This window comes from Grampus griseus (genome assembly GCF_964374135.1).
Source record: "Grampus griseus genome assembly, chromosome: 7".
Classification (NCBI taxonomy): domain Eukaryota; kingdom Metazoa; phylum Chordata; class Mammalia; order Artiodactyla; family Delphinidae; genus Grampus; species Grampus griseus.
Window position 1 is genome coordinate 1,888,334 of NC_139001.1, and position 27,217 is coordinate 1,915,550.

Sequence of the window (27,217 nt, forward strand, 5' to 3'; positions counted from 1 at the left end):
CGATGTGGGGTGCACGGGGGAGGGGTGGAGGGGGCACCATGTGGACGGAGGAAGCCTGTTTCCCAGTCCCAGATCCGGCAGCTTTTCTCCTGGCGCCACTCACGAGCCAGTCGGCTGCTGTCTTCCTTTGGCCGTGACCCCCGGCAGCAGGGCCCGCCCGAACGTGGCAGTCGGATGTCAGGCCCCTTCCCGTCCAGGGCCGCAGAGCAGGGCGGCGTTGGGGAGGAGGCTTCTTTCCCGGCCCCCTCAGGGCCGGCGCCCTTGAGATTTTCCCTTTTCCTGGTGGAGGGTCACACGTCAGTGCTGAGCATGAGCCCCGGAACCATCGGGAAGGACTTGTGGTGCTGCCCCGCCACGCCTGCAATCGAGTGCCTTCTGTTCGGTGCCTGATGGAGCTCCTGGGGGCTGGCAGTGGGGACAGGCAGCCACCGTGCGGAGCTGCCCTGACAGCCGCCGGGAGGGCGGGCGGTTCTCGGGCCACACGACACGCGTGTCTGGTCACAACTGCCCAATCTCCAATTCACTGTCACCCCGCTGGTTCTGGTGAGGAGGCCCAGGGTCTCTGGAGACCTGGGTGCCGAGGGTGAAATGGTGTCACGAGTTGCACGTCTCCTCCGTCCCGCGGTCCTTGCGGGCAGGCCTCCCGTCAGCGCGGGGCTGCCAGCACCTGAGGCGGGGCCCGGAGCACACTGGGCTCCTGGCGGTGCGCTGACCAGAGAAATGGAGCTAAGCCAGGGCGGTCCACGTAACTGGAGGCCGTACGTGCGGCCCGGTGGGAAGCGTGCAGCGTCCTCACGGTGGCCCGTGCTCAGGCTGCCCTGGCGGACACCTGCTCGGCCACAGGGCATGGCCGGGTCTCGTCCTCCAGACGAGGGTTAAGTTCTAAAATGAAGAGCCTCTGTAGGATTGTGCATTTCAGAAAGGCACGAGAGAAACTAAAACCAGCAAGATCCATGAAACATACTTTCTCCGCTGGTGTGTATTTTAAGAACCGTTTCCTGACAAAAGACTTCTGGGTGGGGTAGGTGTCATCTAATATCCAGTTCTTTTTTTATTTCTTTAGCAGCTCAGCTAGAGAACTTAGTAGTTCAGAAGTCTGCAGCCCCACCCAAGATGCTGAGAGTCTGGATGGCAGAAATTAGCACAGCAGTAAAGACGCTGCTAAGGACGGGAAACTTACAAACTGGCAAAATGAGTGGAATAAACCACATGCGAATATTTATTTACTTGAATTTTGAGCCACTGACAAATCCTGAACTTTTCTTTTTTTCTGAGAAAGTCATAAAGAAAGGAGCAGAGGGGGTTTCGAAGTTCTGTTTGCTCTTCAAAGTAGGTCTCTTAGAGCCAGCAAGGCCAGCGATCTGTGTTCGTCATCTCCCGCCTCTCCCCCCGCACGCGTGAGCCCACCGCAGTCCCCTCTGTGTCCTTCATGCTCCGAGAGGGGCCTTGCCTTCCAGCCACCCACCTCCCATCTGGCCGGAAGTCCTGACGGATCACCTTCAAAGTAGATCGCAAATCAGACCGTTGCTCCCAGCTCCATGGCCACCGTTCTCCTCCAGGCCTCAGAGACAGCCTCCCAGCTCTTCTTCCTGCTTCTGTCCCCTCTTCGGTCCCTCCTGGCCCTGGTCAATACTCTCTGCCTCCAGGCCTGGGGCTCTCACTGAGACCCGGTTACTCAGCTCCACTGCCTGGGACCCACCAAGTTTGTTCCACCTCAGGGCCTTTGCACGTGCTGTCCCCATGCCTAGGATGCTCTTGGGATAGTTTACACGGCTGCTTCTCACCTGCCATTCAGGCACTGCTCAGATGTCTCCACCTCCCAAGGACCTATCTGAGGAATAACCCCCATCACATCCCGCTCAGCACATGATCCCACACGACCTGTTTATGTGTGTCACCTCCTCTTCACTAGTGGCAGTTTGGGGTGCTGGAACTCGATGTCACTCGAGGCTGTATCCCCTGGAATGAGGACAATCGCTCCATAACTCGTTCAGTAAAATTTGCTGAATGACTGAGTGATGTGATTTGGACCTTGTGTCTTGGTGGGTCAGCGCTTAGAGGCAGAACTTCCTGACCTTGATCAAGACAACCGTCACCATCTCTCTTGCTGACTTTCTTCATCTTTAAAATGCGGACAATAATAGTATTTATGCCATTCGTTTCCTGGTGAGGACTGACCGAGCTGATGTGAAGGAAGGACTTGGACGGGTACCTGACCCCTAATCAGTGCCTGTTACTGGTTAGCTGTTATTTCTAAGTTAGAAGGCAAACCTGACCGATGGTGTTGAGGAGCTGGCCAGAACAGTGGTTTAGAAACAATGAACTATATCCACACTAAATATCGTCCTAAAGAGAGCTGGGGAGAAAGTGTCTCCACCCAAGGTGCTGTGGCCACTGCACACATCAGCAGACGTCAGCCGGGGGGACACGAGGGCCGCGTGTCCCTGGGGCAGCTGCTGCTGCGTCAGTCCGGCCTCTCTCAGTCCCTCTGGGCCCTCCCATTGCAGTAAAGGGAAAGGGCAAAGGAGCCCTTTTTCGAGACAAAGAACTAGCAGTTCTTTCGAGTCCGACGTGGCCGGGAGGGTGAGTAGGGCCGCAGCTCGGGTGTCCATGTTGCCCGGGCCTCCGGGGCACGCTCCCCGCAAACGCTCTCCAGCCACACTGTGAACTTGCCTGCGCGGACTTGTTCCAAGTGGCCGTTTGGGGTTTATTGTTTTGAGTTAGTGACTCATTTCTCGTGAGCTGCTTATTAACATGTACCTCTTTTCCGGCTTCCTGTCACTTAACCACAAACACCTCTCAGCTAATCTTTAATGCTCAACAGTGTGGAAAGCGTGTGGGGAGCTGGTCATCCAGCCAGTGGTTTTAGTGGCGGACTCACAGTTTCAGGAGATGCTTTGCCCCATCAGGCGTCTTGCTGTGGGATGAGATGTGCGTTCTCTGTGCAGGCGGGACTGCCCGCTAGCATCACAGAGGGACAGATGAGGTGGGAGGGGCACATTTTGTATCTTTTTCTTTATTTACTTTATTTCATCTACTCCTGTGTCAGTTTACCTCTCCGCTGAACACATGAGGAAACTGAGGCTGGGTTGAAACGACATGATCACTAATGAAGCTTTGCGTGTTGGGGAAGCCAGGCCTGTCCGACCCCGAGTCCCCCGGGGCCACACGGCCTCCTTCCCGGGAGAGGTCTGCTCTGTCTGTGAGGGGATGAACTCAGGTGGGAGCTTTGCTCACTGGACTGCTCGGCAGTTAACAGGTGTTGGTTCAGAAGGTAGGACAGCGGCAGAAAACAGTGGTGGTGGGATTGCCTGTGGATTTTCACAGGCGTGTGGGTTGGTCTGAGCAACCAGAGGAAGCGTGGTTATGGACAAGTGGGCTTCAGAGCTAGTTTTCAGCCTTTCCGGTAACTGTGCTACTTCTCGTCATTACTGATGTGAGCCGGGGGTATCTGTCCAGAAAGCTAGTTTGCGTCAGCGCAGAGATGCGGGTCCACTGCGTGCTCGTGTGCGGGGCTCCCATGGGACTCTGTGGTCCGTTATTTGTTACACAGAGTCTGAGAAATCTGCACCTTTTGCATCCGAGGTTCTTTCCCCTCCTGCGTCTCCAGAGCTGTACCAACGGCTTTGGAATGACTCACTCAGTTATGTCCTCCCCAGGGGGCAGATGGACAGCGTCTCTGGAGCAGAGACGGATCTGTTTTCAAAGGCGGGCAAGGACATTTTCTCCTGATTTTCTAAGTCTCTTATTAACGGTTGAGCTGGGCCGGGCCACGCGATGGGGACAGCTGAGAGCTGTCAGCTCACTCGGGAGGGGGGAGGAGGGGCAGACCGTCCCTGGAGGACCATCTGAAAGGCAGCTGAGAAACTCCCCTCAGGAAAGGCTGCCCGGGACCAGGGAGAACAGAGCCGGCCTTTGTCTGGCCTCCCAGGGCACAGCGGCCTGGGTTCCAGCGCTGCCCACCCGCGAAGCTGTTTTCTTAACTCTCTCCCTCGCTCATCCCTCCCTGGCCCTCGCTCCTTCCCGTGATGCAGCTCCGAGCTGGACCTGGGACCTGGGGACCGGAAAGAGCCTGCTTCGCCCCGGGCAGCTGTGGTCGAGGCCCCTCCTGGTGGCCCGTGGTCACACTCGCTGTGTGTCGTCCTCATTACCAGAGCTTTCCGGTCTGTGGGTCGTATCTCAAATCGGTGAGGGCCGGTCCACCCTCGCCAGGGCTGAGCTCTGCCTGACCCCAGCTGGGGCCTGTGTCCTGCCCATGGTCACATCTCAGATGCTCAGGACCCGTCTGTTGGGCTGAACGTGAGCCGGGAGGGTTTGCTTGCTTGCACAGCTAGGGGCTGGTAATAAACTGGAGGTTGGTAGGAATGTTACTGAGAGAACCAGTTAGACTGATGGGCTGGTGGATGTGAAGCGAGGACAGGTGCTTAGGAACAGGAAGGGAGGGGCTTGTCTTGGCATCTCTCGAAAACTCTTACCATGAAAAATTTTTTTTAAAAAGATGAACTGTAGTCCATATAGTGAGATCCCCTGTGCCCATAGAAACACTGAGCTTCCTGACCATTCCCACTTCATCAGGTGCCCCCTCTCCAAGCTCTATCCCCTGGAGAATTTAAAACAAGCTCCAGATGCCACACCATTTTCCCATAAATACTTCAGTGTGTGTTTCTAACAGGTACAATCCCATTGTCACACTCAACAAAATGAATAATAATTCCCAACTATCATCTTATACCCAAGCTGTGTCCATGTTTGCTCGTTGTCTTTAAAGGAGTCTCGGTGCTGTCATGTGTTCAAATCAGGATGCAAACCCGGGACTGAGGGACGGCTCTGCAGGGTTTACTCTGTAGCGGCTCACCTACCCGTCCCGAGGAGCTGGGGCTTTTGCCCTTCGATTTTGTCCTTCCACACCTGACTGATCAGAGCCTCCTGGGGCCTTTGAACCTGTTCCTTTAAACACGTATTTCCTATAAACTGGTAGCTGGAGCTAGATTTGATTTCCAGGGGAAGGACAAGAAAACCTCAAAGATCAGCCCTGACCTTTGCAAAGTCTGCCTTTTTCCTGAAGGAAAAGTATTGCCTAGAGAAAAAGGGTCTAGCTTCCATTTTCATTTTCTCTGATAAACACACGTAAACTGTATTGGACGTGCGTGCCTCAGGAATTCATAACGCTTAGCTCATTAAAGTTTAATTCCTATTAATGGGTACACACAAGCTTTATTATAGAACTTTGCTATGTTTCCACAGCTTGCACGATGAGGAAAAGAAGCATTTAATGGACTGAGATGCTGGAGGCTCTTAGCAGAACTCACAGGGGAGGTGCCCGTCTGGTCCGCCTGAGTGTATGCAGCACCTGAGTGGTGCCGGTATCAGTCCGGCGGGGGCTTTGTTGGATGTGGCTCTGAAGGAGGGTGGAGGATGCCAGAGGGATGGGGGGCCCTTCAGCAAAGGACGCGGGAAGCAGAGGGGAGGGAGGCCAGGTGCTGGGGGGAGTTTGAGACCCCCTGCGGTGTCAGGGGAAGGGCCCTGGGGAAATATGAGTATTTTGCTGACCTGATGAATCATTTCCGTTTGTGACATTTCAGTGTACTGAGCCCCCTTTTATGATTTAAATGAACAAGAGGGTCAAGCTTCCAGTAGGAGGGTTCCACAGGTCCACAGGTCTGGTGCAGGGAATGCTGGCCTCACCTGAGCGTCCCGGGACACCCCCGAGAGCTCTGCACAGACTCACATGACATGAGAGGGCCCCGGGTGGGGGTCAGCGGGCGAGCCTGGCCTGCAGACCCTGCCCTGTGCTCCCATCCTGGCGGCCAGGCCTCCGAGCAGCTGGCTGGTCCTTTCCATCTTCGTTCAGGCAGGGTCAGCACCTTTCACCAGGCGCGAGAACTGCGTACTTTTCCGTCATTCTTACAAAGGGTAACCGATTTTTAAAAAACTTTCTTTCCATCGAGGGTTTTTTAAATTAATTAATTAATTAGTTTATTAACATCTTTATTGGAGTATAATTGCTTTACAATGGTGTGTTAGTTTCTGCTTTATAACAAAGTGAATCAGCTATGCATATACATATATCCCCATATCTCCTCCCTCTCGCGTCTCCCTCCCACCCTCCCTATCCCACCCCTCTAGGTGGTCACAAAGCACCGAGCTGATCTCCCTGTGCTATGCGGCTGCTTCCCACTAGCTCTCTATTTTACATTCGGTAGTGTGTATGTGTCCATGCCTCTCTCTCACTTCTTCCCAGCTTACCCTTCCCCCTCCCCGTGTCCTCAAGTCCATTCTCTAGTAGGTTTGACTCTTTATTCCCGTCCTGCCCCTAGGTTCTTCAGAACCAGTTTTTTTTGTTTTTGTTTTTTAGATTCCATATATATGTGTTAGCATACGGTATTTGTTTTTCTCTTTCTGACTTACTTCACTCTGTATGACAGACTCTAGGTCCATCCACCTCACTACAAATAACTCAATTTTGTTTCTTTTTATGGCTGAGTAGTATTCCATTGTATATATGTGCCACATCTTCTTTATCCATTCATCTGTTGATGGACACTTAGGTTGCTTCCATGTCCTGGCTATTGTAAATAGAGCTGCAATGAACATTGGGGTACATGACTCTCTTTTTTTAAAACAAAAAAATATATATATATATTTTTAATTAATTTATTTATGGCTGTGTTGGGTCTTCATTGCTGCATGCGGGCTTTCTCTAGTTGCGGCGAGCGGGGGCTACTCTTCATTGCGGTGCGTGGGCTTCTTATTGCGGTGGCTTCTCTTGTCGCAGAGCACGGGCTCTAGGCACATGGGCTTCAGTAGTTGTGGCACGTGGGCTTCAGTAGTTGTGGCACGTGGGCTTCAGTAGTTGTGGCTCAAGGGCTCTAGAGCACAGGCTCAGTAGTTGTGACGCACGGGCTCAGTAGTTGTGGCTTGCAGGTTGTAGAGCACAGGCTCAGTAGTTGTGGCTCACAGGCTCTAGAGTGCAGGCTCGGTAGTTGTGATGCACAGGCTTAGCTGCTCCCCAGCATGTAGGATCTTCCCGGACCAGGGCTCGAACTCATGTCCCCTGCATTGGCAGGAGGATTCTTAACCACTGCACCACCAGGGAAGCCCTACATGACTCTTGGATTACGGTTTTCTCAGGGTATATGCCCCATGGGGGGGTGGCTGGCTCGTATGGTAGTTCTATTTTTAGTTTTTTCAGGAACCTCCATACTGTTCTCCATCAAGTTTTACAGTAGCACACACACAGCAACGCAAATATCACCACCGCAGGAATTCTGCCTTTCCTCCTTAAGTTGGTGTGTAGGGACCCGGGGCTTCTGTCCTGCAGGATCAGCCCTTGAAGTGGCCCCAAATGAGGGAGCTCAGCGCCTCCGCCCCCCAGCACTGGTCTCCCCAGGCCTGGCCCACGTGCGGCTCCAGATCTGAAAGCCTCCTGCTTCTCGGCTGAGGCTCCGTGTCCAGGAAACGGGGCCACCTCACCCTCCAGACCCTCATCACAGACGTACAGGAGCCTTAAGGATCTGGGCGGCAGAGGGAAAACCCAGACTCAGACATCTGTTAGGGCGGAACCCCCTTTCCTTTGCAGACCTTCTGGCAAGTTCTCTGTAAGATCTGAATTCACGACAGATCAGAAGGAAGAGGAAACGGGATGAAGGGGAGGCATACCATCATTCTTACTGCGAGAAAATATTCCAGCTTCTCCCCAGGCCCCGGGAAGCCCTCAAGATAAGAATTAATTCTCACACAAGCCTTCAAAGATGAGTCTGGGAAATGCAGACCAAGGGCCTGGCCTCCCGCCCGCCCCCCTGAGCACCAGCTGCAGTTCTGGCTGAGCCCTGCCCCTCTGTACCCGGGCTTCTGCTTCCTCCCTTGGGACCCAAAACTGGGCTGCCCTCTGTCCCCGGTGTTCCCACTACCTACTTGGGAGCAGGTCCACTCGTACTAACTCCTGAGAAGTCGTGCGGCAAGGAAAGCTCGGGCCTTTTCACAAGTGTGGGCAGTGTGTAGTGGCTTTCTTCCAAAGAATGTCATATGGAAAGAATGCCACAGGTCTTACTGTGCAGAGACCTGATGGACACACCTCTGCCGGGTGGTCAAGGTCAGCATCAGTGGGTGCGCCATGTCGGTGGGATGTGGTGCCACAGGATGGACGTGGCACTTCCCCTCTGTGGTCTTCTTGCTAAACACACAGCCCTGGTCCAATCAGGAGCACATCAGACAATCCCAATTGAGGGGCATTCGACAAACCACCTGACCCGTACTCCTCCACTGCCAAGGTCATCAAAAACAAGGAACGTGCTAGGAACCATCACAGCCCAGAGGAGGCTGAGGGGAGGTGATGACTGAATGTCATGCAGGGTCCTGGGTGGGGTCCTGGGACGGCAAGAGAGCACTAGGGGACAGCCAAGGAAACCTGAGAGAAGCATGGACTTCAGTTAACGACACCCCAGACATACTAATGTAAGATGTTCATCACAGGGGAAGCAGGGTGCAGAGTATGTGAGGACTCTCTGTACTTCTTAAATTTTTCTGTAAATCCACACCTGTTCTAAAATAAAAGGCTTGTATGATAAAAAGGGACAGGAAAATGGGCTGGAATGAAGACTTTGAGTTATTACTGCTGCCAAATACCGAAGATTCCGCGGCCGCCGGTCTGGAAACAGCTCTGTGAGAAGGATGAGGTGTGCGTGCCCTGCTGTCATATAAAGTGGGTGACAGGCAGCCTCGTCACCCCCATTTCATTTTGGTGACCTACATCGAAGAAGCCCCACTAAGCACATTTTATAATATTAATTTTCCAGCTCTTTTATGCACCTGACCAAAGAACAAGTGTGGAACTAAGGCTGGCATGTGTGGCTAGGGCTCCAACTCTCTGGAATCAAAAGTAGGAAAGATTTCAGGCCGCACTCGAATCCCCTATATCTGTACGACTTAGTTCCTTTCCTTTGCCTCAGAACTCACTGGACACAACCAAGTCGGTTTATCCCAGGAATGCAGGTTGGTTTGACATGAGAAAAGGAAGTTACCAGATGAAAGGGGAAATTATTTAACAATATGAATCGATACAGAAAAGCTTCATAAAGTTAAGCACACATACATGATTTTAAAGTAGCCTTTGCAAAGTAGAAATAGAAGGGACTTTGCTTAACTTAATAAAGTTATCTGTCAGAAACTTACAGCAAGTGTTATACTTACGCTAGGTGAAGTATTGAAAACATTCCCAGTAAGATCAGAAACAAGACAGGGGTGTCCTCTTTTGCTATTTCCATTCAATAATGTACCATAGATGTGAGCTGTAGAATAAGGCAAGAAAAAGAAAGAAAAAGCATCAGGTCTGGAGAGGAAGAACAAACTGTCATTATCGTAGGTGACATGATTCTGCATGTAGAAAATTCAGACTAACTTCAGGTAAGCGATTAGAATGAATATGAGTTTAACCAGATGCTATAGCACCAAGCCAATATATAAAACTTGATTGTATTTCTGTATATCAGCAGAGAGAAACTGACATTGAAAATACTATCTATAATATTTTACTTAAAACATCAAATGTCTGGTAATAAATCTGAAGGTGTTCAAGATCTCTACACTCAAAATTCTAAAACATTCTTGAGAGAAATGAAATGAAGTGATATTCCATTCCATGTTCATGGATTGGGAGGCATAATAGTGTTAATATTGTCACTTACCTCTCCTTCCAGAGAAGATTCTATGAACTCTTTTGCTGTTTTCTAGAAATTTTAGAAGACTGAACCTGGAAAGTGGGGAATTACAACTATGATATGCTTTCATTTCTTTTTCTCCCCCCTTTTCTTTTTTTTTTTTCTGCTGTTTTCCTATCTTTCTCAACTTTCTTCCCTCTCTTTCTTTCTTAATCCAGATGAGGGCAAATTCCTAGGGGTTGTGGGGGGACTCGGTCTTGGTGACTGGAAGGCCTGGTTGAACGGCACAGGTCTGGCTAAGTACCAGAGTACAGAGTACAAGGCCCAGTTCAGGCTTGTGTCTGGCCTAGTTGCAACAGAGCCAGGTTCTGGGGTGCTAAGTACATGATCTCGCGGACATTGCTCAGCCCTGCAGGGCTGCTTTCCCATGTGTAAAGGCGGGGAATAGGCCAGAAGAGTTGCGAGTTAGGTTCCTTTGGCTCCAAAGGCTACGATTCTAGTTAGAGATACCCCCTGCCCATCACACTGAATTACAGCCAAGCGTTGCTTTTAAGTTGGACCCCATCGTCTCTAAGTGGGCCGTGCTGTTTCTGTGCGAGCGTGATCACGTGTCCGCTGCCGTCCCGTGTGCCACCGTGTGCGTTGTGGTCACTCACGGAAGAGTCACGTGGTGAGGGAGACACGGAGGACCCTCGTGCTCCCTGCTTCTCTTCCGCATGTGTGCTCCTCCGCCAGCTCCCTGCGCCAAATAAAATGCCGCTTGAGGACACGAAGTACCGCAGTCCCATGCAGCGATGTTTCCAAAATTAGACTCTGAAGTGGAGAGGGGTTAGGGCGGAAGCCTGCTTGCAGGGGTGTTCCGCGGGCCGAGAGGAGGCCGTGCTCCCATCCCTTCTCCTTGGTTCCTTGCGTTGCTTTCTTGGCTGCTCTGTGCTCCGTGGCTACGTGGTCACGTGCTGGTGGCGCTTACGTCTGGGCTCTAAGCTGTCTTCCCCGGCCCTTGTAGCCCCTGCCCCTTCAAACGCGGTTTCTCTGTCCCTGCTCTGTTCTGGGGTTTTGTCCAGCTTCACAGCCTCAGGTTTGTTTTGTGAGCCCTGTGATACGCAATTGGACGTGTAAGGCCCTCGGTGGTATTTGTCACCAGCTCTGGTCCCCGTGACACGGAGCAACAATGCTGCATCACATCTGTCCCCACAGCTGACGTTTGTGCCTCAAACTGTCGTGTACGTGCTGAGCAGCCCCTGCCGCGCAGGGCCCTGCTACAGGTGTCCGTGGACTTGGTATATCTTCCCTCCATGTTTAGATCTGAATCCTCCAGGGACTCGAGAGGGCCCTGCATGCCTCCGTGTTCTCAGACTGGGTCTTCACCCTGTGATGTCAGGGTCCTCACCGCGTGCCCAGGGCCGCACACCCGGGCCTGCCAGCCTCGAGCACCCAGACAAGCTAGCGGGAGACTCCGGGGCCGGGACTGGGAGGCTGGTGTTATCGTCCCTTCTCTGGCCTCGTCTCCTGGTGCCCGGTCCCTTCTTGGTTCAGGTCTCTGCCCAGTGCCGTTCTATCTACTGCCTTCTGTGAAAAGACCTCTTACTGTTTGGCTTCTGTGATCCTCCATTCAGAGTGAGGAACGTGCGGTGTGCTGGGGGCGTCAGGGTGGTGGGTGGGGTCTGCAGAGGAGCAGGGCGAGGGACGGGCACGGGCTGCTGGCGGCGTACCAGCATCACGGGCTCTCGCTACTTGACGTGTCTTCCCGCTTCAGTGTGGCTGAAAGTCGTGTGTTATCAGGCATCATCGGGCATGTGGCTCTGGAGCAAGTGGACCTGCAGGGCTTGGGGCAGACACAAGCAGCTCGATCCAGACTCCAGAAAGGCCTTCACACGAGCCGGGGTGCAGGCCCAGCGCTACTGCCGGCCCGGAAGCTGGAATTTCCTCGTTTGCCAAACGAGGCAGCTGTGCTGGGTTCTGGGTTCTGGGTCTCTAAACTGTGTCTGGTTCTAGAACTGGCTCAGGTGGAAGCTCAAGGAGCACACTGAGGAGGCGACGGTTTTGGGACGCGCCAGGTGTGGTGGCACCAGAGGGAACGCCCTGGGCTTGGTCGGACGCAGCTGCAGGGCCGGCAGGGTGGCCCTCTAGCACCCAGCTCCTGGCCCTGCCCTCAGAAAATGGCGGCAGGACTAGGATGTTCAAAAGCCATTTTTGGTGTTTCTGAAAGTATTTACTGTGGGATTAGGATTTTTAAAAATATGTTTAGACTTTCCTGAATCTTCTAGTTCTGAAAATGAAATTTTCATTTCACTTATTCACGCTCAGAAAGAAAGGCTTGAAAGTGCTTTCTATCACTGTCTTGAGGCCCCTTTTTTTTGTTGTTGTTGTTTTTGTGGTACGCGGGCCTCTCACTGCTGTGGTCTCTCCCGTTGCGGAGCACAGGCTCCGGACGCGCAGGCTCAGCGGCCATGGCTCACGGGCCCAGCCGCTCCGCGGCATGTGGGATCTTCCCGGACCGGGGCACGAACCCGCGTCCCCTGCATCGGCAGGCGGACTCTCAACCACTGCGCCACCAGGGAAGCTCTTGAGGCCCCTTTCTGAGGGGCAGTGAAGGGGCTCACAGGACATGGCATTAGGCCCACAGGTCAGCGTCAGACCATGTCAGGGCGGGTCATATGCCTGGAGAGAAGCCTTGGTGCAGACGGTCGGGCCTGGTCTGCTTCTGGGCATGAGTGTGGCCCCCAGTCCTCGTCCTGCCTCGGGGAGCCTGGACTGTCCTAACCCCACATATGCCCAGTGTCTTGTGAGCTGCCAGAATGGGGAAGGGGTGGCTGGCTGTGGAGAGGAGACCCCGGATCCCAGCGTTTGAGTCCCCGCATCGTGGCTCGGGAGTGGCCGGGCACTGCATGGGAGCAGCTCGTTTTCCCCGAGGGTGTGGGAGCGCGGCTCACAGGCCTCCCCGCTTACTTGGGAGGGTCTGCAGTTCTCAGGAGACGCTTTGGGGTCTCCTCGGGGTCATTGTTCTCGTCCTTGGACTTTGAACCTCTCCAGAGACACACACGGGTCATGGAACACTGCATTCGAAGGCTGCCTGAGGTGCTGTCCATTTGGGGCAAAAAGCAGAGTTTTAGTACAGAGTCAGTAGACCTGCGCTCTTAAGTGTTTTTGTCATGATTTGCAAGTCGGCCCGAGGGGGCCGATGGCTGCTCTGGGAAACCAGTGCTTTCTTCGTAAAATCAGTAACGAGTGTGACCGACCACACGTCAGCGTCAGTAATGACGCGCTTGTCCCTGCGGGCGTTCACACCAGTTGTTAGAAGCTAATTTTACACCAAAAGTGTGATTCCTGGAAGTTTTGCCGAAGTTTCCTTCTTGTCTGTCTGAGGGAATGTGGTCTAAAGGCAGCCTGTGCCAGGTGGAGGGGGTGTGGTTTCGGTGCCATCTTTGCAGTCAGAACACGATGGAAAGATGGACCTGGAAGAAACGATTCCTTCCATTGTGAGAACCTGGCCCAGTGTCTTCCTAAGAGTGGGTTTGTTTGTCTTAGTTTCCTTGACTGTCCCGCAAGCGGGCAACAGCCACGGCTGCCCTCGCCGCCGGAGCCTCCGGGGGCTGTGTCGCTGTGGCCCTCAGGCCACGGGTCCATATCTGGGAAGAGGATGAGTAACTCTTCTGCCTTCATCTTACTGCTTGTGGTCTCTGCAGAAACGCTGAGTGGTATCAGGTGGCTGCTGAAAAGAAGTCAAAACACAGCAGCTCGGCCGGACGCCCTCAGGCCAGGAATTGGTGTTTGCCATTTTCGAGATGGGGACCGGTTGGGATGTTCGACAAAGGGTCTTTTATTTTCTGACTCCGCAAATAAAAATGACACCGGTCTCCTTTAAAAGTGAGAAGGACACGTGCACTTCCATTGTTTGCAAGGAAGTGCTCCTTGCAGGCCAGGAGTGTAAAGTGTTTTAATTGAGATGCGAGCAGTTTCTGAAGCCAAATGCTTTCTCTGTCCTCCAGATGGACTTTCTGGCCGAGACCAGCCGGTGGAGCTGCTCAACCCTGCCCGCGTGAACCACATGCCCGGCTCGGGTAAGTCGGCACGCCCAGCCCTGCTGCGCACCAGGCGCCACGGAAGGGGTGTTTGGGTCTCCGCTGTCCTGGGGGGCTCTGGAGAGAAGGGGGTGGGGTCTCAGGCCCACGGAAGTTGGCTGCTCTTTCCTGGGGTAAAAATAGGCCACTGGTTTTGGAAATGTCGTGGGCTTTGCTTAATGCTTCCTAAGTAAGTGGCACAGACACGCAGGGCCTCTTTTCTGTCTTGAGCTCCGATGGGGTGTGTCCTTCCCAAAGGTAAGAACTGCTTGTTTTGGGTCTAACTCCAGGCCCTGAGCTGTACGAGAGTCTGGGGGAAGAGCGCTGAGCTTGAGCTGGGGGACACTGCAGGGCAGGTCACGCTGGGTCCAGGGCCCCAGGCTCCTCGGGGGAGAGTGAGTCAGTGATGTCTCCTAAGCAGCTTTCCATGTGTAATTGACGAAAAAGCATCAGCCGTGATTAGAAATCTCTCATTCCATATATGATATTCCTAAATATCACGCCATAGGCAATGTTTTCCGAATCCACACGGCCGTGGGAGCTTTTTCTTTTTCTTTTTGTACAACACTAACCCTCCATCTACTGTCCTCCAGGATTTCAACTCAGAGCCCAGATGCCGTTCTTCATGGGCTCCTTCGCCTTATTGAGACTAAAACGAGCCTCTTGAAGGCCTAGGGTGTATGGAAGGGAACCGTTGTCAGCGTTCCACATATGCTCCTAAGCCGGTGTTTTGAGGGCGACACTGCTGGCCCCTCGCCTTTGCTGTGTCCGGAGGCCTCCGTCTCTGTGGTTTGTTCCTCGCGGCACCTCCTGAACCCCAGCCTTCCTGTCCCCCCTCTGCCCGCTCTCTCCGTGGGCAGGCCTGGCAGAGATGGGGGGGCACATAGATGCCTGCCTCTGCCCCAGCGCCCGGCTGACCCACCCGTCGCCTCACCTTCCCCATCCTCTTAAAAAGAAACCAAAGCTTGAGGCAGGGCTGGAAGTGTCAGAGAAGAGATTTCTTTCTTCGCATAGAGATTCTCTGAAGCCTGCCAGGGATCGCTTTTGGCATCTCCCCGACGCGAAGCTCGGGTTGTTTGTCTGCGGCGCTCCGGCCTCCTGCAGCGGTGCCCACGCCTCTCCCTCACCCTCCACCCACCCGTGGAGCAGGGTACTTGTTAACTGAGGACGCTGGGGGCAGGGCAGGGGAGAGGGCTTGGAAACAGCAGCTGAAGACCAAGATGCTCTCTCTCATTTGGGCCCCAGCAAGGGAAGCAGTGCTGATTTCCCTTTCTCTTGAGTTCATTTGCCGGTGCCTTGTGTAGCTTGGGCATTTTCAGACAGTTTCCTGGTGCTCGCCCAGTGTGGGATGGAGGAAGAAGCTTTTCAGTAGCTTGATAGACTGTGAAAAGGTGGTTTCCAAGTGAACCAGAAAGTGGGTGGGCTTCAAGTTCGTCTTCTGGCTTGAGAAGCGCACCCTGCTGGTTGAGACTTCGTATGGGCTTCCCGGCTCCACGTACAGACCGACCATGGACTGCAGTCCTGGACGGATGGGACCTGGAATCCTGGTGACCCGCTGACCGTGTGACTCTAGGCAAGCCGCCGAGTGTCTCGGTTTTGTTTCCTCGATGGGATCGTAATGCCGACTCCGCAGGATTCTGACAGAGATCAAGTCTACGTGTCTGATTTTTAGTAGTTCCTGGAGAAACGTCATCTCTTAATGTCCTGTGGGCGGGTACTGAACACGCATGGGACGTGGCTGTGACAGTGCTGGTGTTCAGATGCTAGGACAGCCCCTGGGGTCTGTTACACCCCTTCTCTTCTTTTGGAGGAAGTGCCCCACTTGAGAGACGGCATATCGGGGAGGGGGCCCCGGTGAGATTGGAGCCGGTAACACTGCACCTCCAGATTCCATTGGTCAAAGTCAGAGGACGAGGCTGTGCTTGCTGGTGTCATCGGGGGTCAGTGTTTTCAGGGTGACTCTGCTGGGGGGGCGCGATGCCTGTGAGCAGCCGGCAGCAGAAGGAGGGGTGTACACGGGGCTGCGCTCCCCAGGCCGGCTGCGGAGGCTTCTCCGTGAGCTGAGCCTTAGAAGCTGCTGAAGTGAAGGGCATTCTCTACACTCCGCTTTGGTCATTCCAACGCCTGTAAATTACGTTCTACAGAGAAACGTGAATCTCAGCTTACGTAATAATTTGAAAATTGGTACAACGATTTCTGTAAAGCCGCATTTTTATGATAGGGGAGTGGAAACATTTTTAGATGTATTTTTATGTCGATCCCAGTTTGCTGTTGCACATTTTCCAACCATTGAGTTTAATCTTAAGTACTCTTTTGACTCTCGGTGGTCCGAAAACAAACTGATACATGCGTATAATTTGCAGGAATCACTCAGACATTCACCGTGGGAGCTTGTTCCTTTGAATGTACAGCTTTTGCTGTGCGTGGAGGAGGGCCCACGGGGCCCTCCTCTCCTGGATCTCTGCTCATGTCTCGTCTGTTCCTGGCCATTCGTGGCAGCATGCTCGACCATCTTTCTGATAATGGTTCTCTTTAAATACGTTAGTCCTTGTGAAGTCTTACTTCAAATAAAAAAGCACTATTCATACCTTCTATTTTGGGGCCATTTTGACTTGAGACTTGAGGTAATTCCTACAAGAATATCTCTTACTAGAAAAGTTTGTCTTGTAGAAGGAACAGGCTAAAATGCTCTTTATTTTGGATTCATTCTGATTCCTCCACCTTCCCCCTTTTTATATGCAAACAAGCCTTCCCTTCTTTTTGTGTTTCTTTTTTTCTTGTTTTAAAGTTTTTCGCTGTGAAATAGCTCTGTCACAAAAGCGAGAAAACATAACCATTTGCCTACACTTCGTTGCAACTTCTTCATTACTCTTGTTCTGTGTGTGCAGCATGTTTCTTCATCTGTTTTGGACTAAATGGAGTGTCACAAGTTATGAATGAGGGTACACCATTTCACCCTTCCTGGGAGGTTGTCCTTTTCCTTCCCGGGTGGGGACTTGGGGGCGCAGACAGGGTGGCGGGAGCCGTGGAGGGTTCCCTGGAAGCTCGGAGTTCGGTCGGGAGAGACGGTGGGGCTTGAGGTCAGAGGAAGAGGTGAGAGGTGGCCCTCTAGGAGAGAGATCACACACTTGCCTGTGCCGGCGGACTTGAAAAACACTTCAGTCCTTCATTTCTGAATCACTTCGACTTTTTTGGGAAGTAACATACTTTTTCCCTGATTATAAAAGCAAGGCATGTTTAGTATAGAAAAGAGACATTGTAGTGAGTGTGTAGGATGCTGGTTCCAGACCTGGAAGTTGAGCTCCCTCGGAGCTGGATAGTGTAGGTGCTCAGCGCCTGGGTGGAGTGAAGCGGCTGGAGGAGAAGCCTCAGTGCCCAGGAGGAAGGGGGAGGAAAGCAGCCCTGAGGGGCAGCGGGAGGCATGTCGAGGCGCCCACCGTGGTGGCCTGCTGCAGGGCCCCGCGCCCTTCCTGCCTGTTCCCCGCCAGAGGCGAGTGGCAGGGCCGCTTCCCCAGGGTCACCTGGCGTGTCAGTTACGGGGCAGGGACCCATTTCTGCTCTCCAGGGGTGCCGCTGGAGCAAACGATCACTGGGGAATGCTGGGGACCTCTGGACCAGCGGGTCTTTAAGGATGGGGTGTTGACTGGAGAGGAGCCTCTGCTACGGGCTCCATCGCCCTCATCGTAAACATGGGTTTCAGTCAGAGTTATCGAGGTTTTCTTTCAAGGCTGTATAACAGGGGTATAATTTTTAAAAGAAAATTCTGGAAACTTGAAGAAACTACCCCAACTCTAGAGAACTTATCCAAACTAATTTTTAAAAAGTGAGGTTTGGCTCTAGCCACGGATTCCCAAATCTTACAGAGTATTTGACCACTGCACTGTCAAAGGGGTTATTGAATGGCTTGACCGTCCTCGAATTTTAGAACAGGAGCTACCTGAGGTTAGCTGGTGCCTGAAACTTCCCACGCCTCCCGGGCATGTCGTGTTGTTCTTGTTGTTCGGTTTGGTTTGGCGAGAGAGGATGCGAAGCAGACGCCAGCGTGAGGACACACGTGACCTCGGGGGAGGCTGCAGACGCCCCTTCATGGCACAGGAAGCGTTCATCACGGTGACCATAAATCCCCCGTAAAACCTTACTTGTCCTACTTCTCACCGGATCCTCCTCTGTGTGTTTTTCATGCAAAGCTGGGTTTCTGGGGTTGAGGTGTAGCACAGTAAAGCGTCGTGGGCCACCTTTGGGGGCCCCTAAGGCTGCCGCCTGCTGCACACCGGGAGGGGAGCGGACCTTGGTCTCCTCGTTCTGGGGCCAGGCCTGACTCTGCACATTGCTCTTCTCTGCAGGCCAGGGGCCCATCGCTGGGTGACAGCTCCCCGCTGGCCCGCAGGCCGGCTGCCCTCTGGCTGCAGCAGAGAGCGGGCAGGCGCGCAGTGGGGCACAGAGCACGTGCTCGAGCCAAAGCGGTTGCCTGCCTTGCTTTTCCTATGAGCTTGTTTTAATTTGTGGAGGAAAATGAAAATATAGAACACAGAGACATAAAGTAAATTCCAACAGTTTGAAAAATTAGAAAAGGATTCCTATAGTTTGTTTGCTTAGTTTAAACAAAGGTTGAGAATTTTTCCACTTCCCTCCTTCAAGTTCATGTGCGGGCCTGGTGAGTCGTCATGACGTAAAGGCCAGGTTTCAGCGTCTGTAGCCCACGTGGCTTCAGAGCCCGAGTGTCATCACGGCCCCGGCCGTGGAGGCCCTGCCTTGCTGCGTGCATCTATGAGCTGTTTGGAAACGCCTCAGGGTCGCCTGGGGGAACAGGTAGATTTACAGCCAAGAGTGGTTCTGGACCAGGGGGCGCCGTCCTGCACTGTTCTCCTGTGTCACCGCCTTGTTCCCCAGGTGTCACACCCAGGGATCCATCCCCAGGTTCCAGGTTCCCCATCACCACGCAGAATTCCCAAGGCTGCCCTTCCCCAGCCCCTCTTGGTCTCCCGGGCTGTCCTCCTGGGAGTCTTCAGAGCCTCCCCGTTTTCTCTCTGGCCACTTGCTTCACTCCCAGCCCCTACACCTGTCCCCTCTCCCACCAGATTGGTGAGCGCCCGTGGGCAGTGCCTCTGTCTGGGAACGCCGCCGTGCCAGCCAGGGGCAGCATCGCACGTGGTACAGACGCAGGATGTCTTTTTGTCCTGTTCCTTCTCCTCCTCACCCCGTTGCCGAGAGCTCCATCCCTGCGCCCCCACTCGGGGCTCCGTGTTAGGAGAAGTGAGGGCAGGGGCAGGGCTGGGCCCAGCAGAGCTACCGCGAGGCCTGGGGGCCGGGCAGCAGAACCTGCCTCCCCTCGGCCGTGTGGCGCTTCCTCGGAGCCCGGGCTGCCTGTCTGGCGCCATGTGGCTGCTCGGCCTGGCAGAGGCATCGGGCGCCCGGGAAGCAGGCGGGCATCTGGCACACGGGAGGCCCCGCGATGCTGTCTGTCCCTCTTCTGTTTCACCGCGCTCCGCCTCTCTGGTACCCTGTGGTCTGCCCGCCCACCGCCCCGGCTCTGCTGATCCCTCCAGCATGACTGCCGCCCCCAACCAGCCCAGAGGCCTTTGTGATGGCCCCTAGGACTGCTGTTTAAAACGAAGCAAAACCAGCCGGTGTAGAGAGGCCTAACAACAAAAATGCTTGGAGTCATGTTGAGAACGAGGCCCCACATCTGCTCAGGCTTTTCTCTGAATGCTGTGTATTATCAGGTTAGAAGCCTGCCTGCTTTTTTGCTACATCGAGCTCCCGGACCTACTCAATGTTTAATGCTGACGTATCCATCTTTAATGCTGAGCCTGGCACGTGGGCCTGGCCCATGGAGAGAGGACTCCCGTCGCCGCGGATGAGCTGGCAGTCCCCGCCTCTCTGCCGACGGCTGTGCAGGTGCACGTGTGGGTTTGATTTGTGGCCACGAGAACCTCAGCAGTACAACCAGAGTGGCGGCGCCGGCCCTCAGGACCCAGGCTGAGGAAGTGCCCCCAGGAACCACCCTTCTGCCTGGGGACCGAGCTCCAGAGAGAGAGGGACAGAGGCTGTACTTCGGAACTCAGGCCTCGGCGCCGGCCCGCTCCCCTCAGAGGCCTCTGCCTCTCGAGTCTGATAACTTCACTGGCGGTGGAATTTACCCACTAGGAAATGGATCATCCCCCCAGTAGTTCTTAACGGGACCAGGTTTTGGGTCCTGTGCCTCTCGGTGGTGTTTGCAGAGGAGAGCGAGCCAAGCCCTCCTCGCGTTTCTGCGTCATGTACCGTAAATCCAGCCCCGTCCCTCGTTCGTCCCGCTGTCGCTCACTGCCTTTGGCCCTAACAGCCGGTCGCAAGGGCCCCGAGGCTGGGAGCTGTGTGGGTTCCTGCAGCTGCGAGCCCGTCGGGGCACAGAGCTGCGCCTGTTACATGGTCTGCGTCGTCTGGGCTTCCATGGAGCTGTCCGCTCCGAATGCGCCAGGAGCCGGAGGGACCGGCTGGGCTCTGTCTCTGTTGCTTTTCTCTTTTCCTACTTTCTCTTTTCTTCTTCTTCCTTGTGTTTCCCTGTTATGTTCACTCAAATCTCACCAAACCAGGGGGTGCGATTATGGGTTTGGAAACAGCTTTCCCTCCGGACACCGAGGCCCGGTTCCCTTGTCTGCCCGAGGCCTGCCTTCCACCCTGAGGGCCGTCTGGGCAGTGGGGCTGCCCTTCTTCCTGAGCAGCGGGTTGCTACCCTGGTGCCGTTGTCTGTCCGCCTGGGCTCTGCCTTCCATGGTGACGGTTTTCCTGGCCTGTCCACTCATGTTTAGGACAGAGCACCAGAGGCTGGGGACCCTCGGGGGTTCGGGGGTGCTGGCAGCCGGGGCTCCGTGCCCTGCTCTGACACGTCTTCCGTGGGGCTGGTCACCCCGCTGGGAGGCGTGACCCAGGCCACCCGCAGCCGGCGAGCAGCGCTGTCACTGCAGCACCCTCGCCCTTCCCGGAAGATGAGTCTCCTGCTCTGTGGGGTGCGCAGGGGTCTGGGGACCTCTGTGCTCCCGGAACAGGTCCGTCTCCTGCGTCGGGGGTCCTGGTGCGGCCACTCCTGAGCCTCGGGGTGCTTTGATTCGGTTTCTTACGTCTGGTGAGGCAGGTGCCCCTTATTCACCCATGTTTTTTCTCGTAGGACTTGGTTCTCTCTCATTTGCCTTTTATCTGCAGTTGTGTTGGTGATTTTTTTTAGTGGGCTCTGGAGGAGTGGGGATAAATGATGGTGTTTGGTCTGCCATCTTCCACCAGAAATGCCCCGCCTGTGCCTCTCAGGTGCCCCGTAACGGGCTGGCTGGCCGAGCTCACCCCTGGCACCCGACCAAGGCCCACTCTGCCCCACATGGCGGGTTCCCCAGCTGTGTCCTTTCAGGATCCTCCTGGTTCCCCAGCTGTGTCCTTTCAGTAGCCTCAGCACTTGAGGGAGGAAGATGAAGGCCTTCCCAACCAGGGTGGAAATTAGATTGTTTGGGTTATTTATGTTTATCACCAGCTGTCGCACCCCATTAAGTTTGTTTTGTGATTGTTGCCATAGACGCGGAGAGTTAGAAGGAGCTTGCTGTGGGGCCTGAAGGGGAGGGAACAGGAACCACGAGAAGCAAACATTTACCGGTCACGGCGTAGCGGGCCCTCGGAGGCTGGCTGGGAGGTGTCTCGCGTGCTCAGTTGCGCCTGAAGCTGGCCACACGTCCGCACGAGCCCAACGGGATGAGGTCGGCGACTCCCCGTTTCTCCATCTTATAGGAATAGGTGTGGTACCGGCAGTGGTGACCCTAAGATATGTGTTGATACAGAAAATAGAGCATTAAACCTTGATGTCCTCATGGTGTATTTGAAAGTGCTTTTTAGGCGGAAGATACAGTATTTTTCCAACTCGGAGTTTTGCTGTTTGTGCATTGGAAGCATCACTGATGCCAGGAAGGTCTGGATGCGTGAGCGCATCATTTGCGGGCAAAGCACTTTTTATCTTTTTGTCTCTTTATTACCAGGTTTTGTGTTCTGTACTTCAGGGCTACGCGGTGTGAATGAGATATATCCAGAGTCTGGGAACCCCTTAAATGTGTCTAAAAGTGCTTAACTGTGTCTCCACAGGGTCAGGAAGACAACTCTTGTTAACTCTTGTCCATGGCTGTTATTGTTTCTGGGAAAGTGGTCACACTTAACATGCTGTATCATTCAGCCCTGCCAGCAGCCTGCCCCCTAGGAGGGTAAAGTGTGGTCGTTTAAGGAGAAACCTCACAGCAGCTCGTACCGTCCAGCAGCCGTTAGACCCAAGCCCTGGCCCTCCGTGTCCCTGGCAGGCTGGCTCCCAAGCGCCATGGTGGGGCTGGGGTCTGACCAGGTGTCCTTGGGCAGTGGTGCCTGGTCGGGGCAGACGGGGAGAAGCAGAGGGAGTATTGCTGGTTGAGTCAGGAGCCCAAGGGGAGGGGGCTGGTCCTCCTTTCGGTCCCACCGGTGCCCACTGAGCACGCTGTGTATGGTCAGCCAGGGAATCCTGCGGAGGGTTGGGGAGGCTGCGGTGTCCAGCAGCTGGCCGTGTCCGTCTTTCCCCGAGCAAGCCTGCCCTCCACCCACCGCCTGTGTTTCTAGCGGGACAGGGTACACACAGACCTGGTGTCGTCGGAGCCGGGGACACGCTGTCAGTCTGGTCCAGCTTTGTCTGTTTCAGTCATCTTTCCAAGAACCAGCTTCTCTGCCTCTGGTGACACTCGTGTACATTTATTTTCTCCTCCTTTCATTCCTGTTCTTATTTCCATTCTGCTTTTTTTGGTGGAGGGGTTTATGTGGATATTCTTGTACTAAATTCTTAGGTTGAACATTTAGCACGTTAATTTTTAGCCTTTCCTCCTCTTGCTGTAAGCATTTAAGGTTCTGTGGTTCTCTCTGGAGACAAATGGAAATGCTTTGGTAACTTCTATTTGTAGTATTCAAGTTGTAGTTTACAGTAGTTAATTTGTAGCCTCTTGAAAATTTGTTTGATGATTCTTTTTCCTTTGAAAAAATGAGATATTTAGAAGTGTTTTTCATCTGGAAGTACAGACTTTTTCAAGTAATCTTTTTGTTATTGATTTCTAATATACTGTGTTATGGTTAGAGATTACTGAGCCTTTGAACTTGTTTGAGACTTGCCTTATGGCCCGTGTTGATGACTCTTCAGTATGTGCCTTAGAAGAGCTGTATCCTCTGGTTGTCAGGCGCAGGATTCTAAACATGCTCATTAAATCCAACCTGGTGGCAGGAGATGGTGTGGAACGCCAGACGATGCTAGAAGGTGCTCCATGCTGTGGCGAGGAAGAAGCCATTAAGGGCAGCTGAGTTCTTGTGAGATGGCCTTCTGCAGTTTTAAATGAAGTGGTCAGGGAAGGCCTCCCTGTCAAGGCAGGCTTTGGGCTCACTCGCCCACTCTTTCGTAGGGATCAGCCCTTCTAGGTGCCCGTCACCTCCCTTGGCACTTGGGATACATGTCTTTATGAATAAAGCAAAGATCCCTGTGTTTGTGGAGCTCAGATCAGAGTGGAGGGAGCAGAAGACGACCAGTAAAGACAGTGAGTTGGCGTGGACACAGTGGGCGGGCTGAAACTGCTCCGAGTCTAGAGCTGTTTAGAAGTAAGCGGGATTTCCTGAGGTGGCAGGTGAGCTGGGAGGGGTGCAGAGGAGCAGACAGTAACTCCAGGTGACACTGACCAGGGCTCGCGGCCCTCCGCAATCAATAGAAATTGACTGGAGGCCCGACGAGAAATTCAGGCCAGGCTTTACTGGGGCCCCTGCTGCAGCAGGCGGGGAGAGAAAACAAGTAAGTTCCCCTTGCTCGCTCCCTGGGGGGAGGGGGCGTGAGCTGGTTCCTTATATGGGGTCGGGCGGGAGGTGTGGCTTAGGTGGTCTGCCCACCCCTTTGGTGATGGTGTGTGCAGGGGGCCTGCCCAGTACCCAGCTTTTGCTCCTGGCCGTTCAGAAGTGACGGCTGGGTTTTTTGGTCTTCTGTATCTTTTTGTCCATGATTTGCCCCAACTGCGCAGGCATGCCGTTATTTTTAGTCCCATATAGTTTTTTTTGTATTTTGTGGCTCAGGGAGAGGTGTGTCCAGGTGCCAGCAGTGCAGCAAAGGGTCCCAGGTCCCACAGGGTTTCGTCTTTGAGCGTCTCGATGGCAGAGTTGCTGTGAATTGAGGTGGGGAACACGAACTGCCCATGGGCGAGGGTGAGGGCTGGTGTGGGACATGGGCGTGTTGAAAAGGGACTCTGAGCCCCAGCGCGGGAGGGGACTGGGGCTGGAGCTGAGCATCTTTGAGAATCTTGAGTCGTTGGCATCGAGACAGTGTGGAAATGAAGTCTCCCGAGGGCGTGGTTCTCCCTGCACCGTCTGTGTCCTGGACATTGTTTATAATGTTGTCCTACAGGCCATGATCTCTTAGAGGTACCAGTGCATTTCTCCCCACGTCATGCTTGCTGGGTGGACTTCTCCTAACCGGGAGCGCCTGCTCCAGGGTGAGGTGAGTGAGGGTCCACGTTGTGGAACAGGCCACCCGCCGCCTTCCGTAGCAGAGCTTGGGGCCCCGCACTGGCTCGCTGGTGCTGGCGGTAGTCATGGCGGTAGCGATGGTAACGGGGAGCTTGCCTGGCGCTGCTGGCCCTCCGTCCATGACCGGCGGTAGTAGCTGCAGAGGCTAAGTCACTTTCCCAACCTCCCTGCACGTTCGTTAAGTGCCTGACTTTTTGACGAGCATCCCAGGTATTCCTTCTACACACTACAGTCTGAACCTGACCTCCTTCCTGCCCCCCATGGCCCACAGAGCCCTGAAAGGATGCTGCATTCCTCGTTGGGCACATTGGTTTCCAGAAACCCCCGGGGGGGATGCTCACCTTCAGAAACGCAGCCCTGCTTCAGGCGGCCCTCTGCTGCCCTCTCCCCTCCTTCTGCCAAGTGGAAGAAACACCTTCTATTTTTAAATATTTCAGCTGTTACTATTAAGTAATATTGGCTCCTACTGCAGCCCAGCTGTTAGGTGAACTACATAACCAAACGTCTGGAGGTTGCTAAGACAGAAATTCTGAAATGCTTTCTTCCTTGTATCATGTAAACTCGACCTTGCGTAACTGAAACGGCAAGGACGATTGCAAAGGCGATCTGTGGCCTTCCTGGACCACTGGAACTATTTTTAACTTTCAGATAATGTGCTTTTAGCCATGGGGCTTAGGGTAAGCAAAATGGCTTTCAGAGAGTAACTTGTGAGTTCTGCTGGGGCGAGCACAGCCCAGGCCCAAGGTGTGGGCAGGTTGTGGAGGTGTGCAGGGGCTGCGGCGGTGCGACCGGATTGAACCCAGGTGTGCAGTTACTGCCTGAGCGACCTGGGCAAGGTGCTGACAGCTCTCCAGCCTGGGTCCCCCATCTGTGTATCCTGTCACCACTGGGGCCCCAGCGTGGGGTCACGGGGGCCAAAGGAGATAATGCCGGGGGGTGTGCTTTTAATAGGTGCTCAATGATGAGACCTTGGGTATTCTGCTGTTGTTTCTGTTTTACTGCCTTTGCATTGTAGTTGTATAATCTTAGAGTTCTCAGTAACACCCGTTTATAAAATTACGCCGCAGAGTCTCAGACGGACTGCTCCGCCCAGCGCTTTTTCCAGGGCTCGCGTTTGTCTTTGGTGGCTGCCTCCGTACGGGAGCACTTACAGCGCATCGCCCCGTGTTTTGCACCGGGCAGGCCCGCTTCTATTTACAGTTTCCCGGAAGCACATTTGTGCGCTTCTCGAAAGCCAAGTTCCCAACTGCACGCCAGGCTTTTATTTACAGCTCTTGCTCCATTGGAGCTTGCAAATATTTCCCAAAGACAGTTTCTCTTCTTGGGGGATACAGAACAAATTAGAAACAGTCCAAGGATTTTCCAAAGAGCTTTAAGGAGAAGTTCTGAAATAGGGAGTGGGGGGGATCTAACACTTGGCTTCATCTGAAATCACAGAGCACAGGAGTGCAGATGGCCTGCCCCGTTATGCGTACCAGATTCCGTGAAAAGAACATCACGGGCTTCAGGAAAGCCAGGAAAATTGCAGCGACATGATGGATGTGTTCCTGAACCAGAATTACGGGTCCTTTAGAACCACCCGGGAGAGGAGGGGTCGTTGGGGCCCTGGAGGGCTGCACGTGTAGGGCCACGTTTACATCTAAGTCACTTTGTTTTCTGTAGACTCAGGTTTGGAACGCTTTCTGCATTGTTGTTACAGTGTATTTATTACTCTGGAGAAAAAGCCATTTAAGGGACCTGTTAAGGAAAGCTCTGTCTCTTCCAAGCTCATAACAACTTCAGTAGTTTCAGCTTGTCATTTAATAGGACCTTTGGAAAAACACGCGCCAGAAGAGAATCAAACCAAGTTGGTGGGCGGTATAGAGGCGGCTCTCCACCAGCGAAGTTTGGCGGAAAATAAGCGTTTTGAGTTGATCGTACATTTCAAGCAGTCCTAACAGTGTATGGGAATGGCTGCTGTTCAGTTCCAAGTACTCCTGTGTCCTGCTCTCAGCGCACACTGAGATGCAGCTGGAAGTGAGCCTGCTTGAAGGATGCTTGGGGCCCGCTCCGTGCTAGCTTTGCAACGTCCTGTGACTCTATACTTAACTTTTTCGCTTCGTAATGTTAATGAGAAAAATCTGTGTTTTTAAAAAATGACTCATTCTTTGCCTCTTTTATCAGTTTAAAGTTGAGATATTTTATTCCATGCAGTTACCCCCAAAATGGATGTTAATAGAGGAAACAAAATCTTGATTACTTGTTAAAGCTGTATACGAGGGTGTTCGCGATAGCCCTCTCTGATTTTGTGTGTCTTTGAAGATTTTCATAACGGAAGGGTTTTTCTCGTTTTGTTTGTGAAGCCTCCTTCAACTGTCATCCCTGTGTTTTTGCCCCCAGGAAGCACAGGCAAGCTTCGTTCCATGGCGGGTTTTAGCCATTCCATGGATTTCCTGTTTCCTGACTCTGTAACTCCTTTAATTTTTTTAAGCTTTATTATCTTCTTCCTCTTTTTTCTTGAACAACATAGGGCTTAATTTTTGAGTTCTTTTTCTAACTCTTTGAGTCCAATACTTAATTTATTTGTTTCAGTTACTTTTTAAAAAAATTACTTAAGTGCACAAGACTATGGATTAAGTCTCTGAGCTCACTGTAAGCAGTTTCTGAAATTTTCAGTAGGTGATGTGCTCATTATCTTCATAAAGGTTCTTCACTTTCATTTTGGATTTGGAGTATTCAGGAGAAAGGTGTTCTGCTTTCCTGTAGTTGGACTTCTGTTTTTCTTCTGGTTTTATTCATTTCTGACTCTGTTGCCGTGTGCTCAGGGATCGTGGCCTGTATGTTGGGCATTTGTGTATGTATTTGGAAACTTTCTGTGTTTATGTGGCATTGGTTTTCGTAAATGTTTTGTGGGGGGGTCCGAAAAAGAAAGCATAAATTCTTTCATCGTGCAGCATTTGAAGTGTAGCTTAGCTGAAGCGTTCGTCATATTTT

General features: G+C 53.2%; 1 protein-coding gene across 3 annotated transcripts in view; it reads left to right on the forward strand.

Moving 5' to 3' along the window:
• Positions 1–27,217, forward strand: part of HDAC4 (histone deacetylase 4) — a 241,325-nt gene that overhangs the window by 79,074 nt on the left and 135,034 nt on the right. For 2 of the 3 annotated variants that reach the window (XM_082658828.1, XM_082658829.1), the window contains exon 2: positions 13,646–13,717. In XM_082658828.1, the coding sequence (XP_082514954.1) occupies positions 13,646–13,717 (72 nt within the window). Of the gene's footprint in view, positions 1–13,645; positions 13,718–22,343; positions 22,439–27,217 lie in introns of those variants that run through there. The other variant, XM_082658830.1, reaches the window with a different exon arrangement.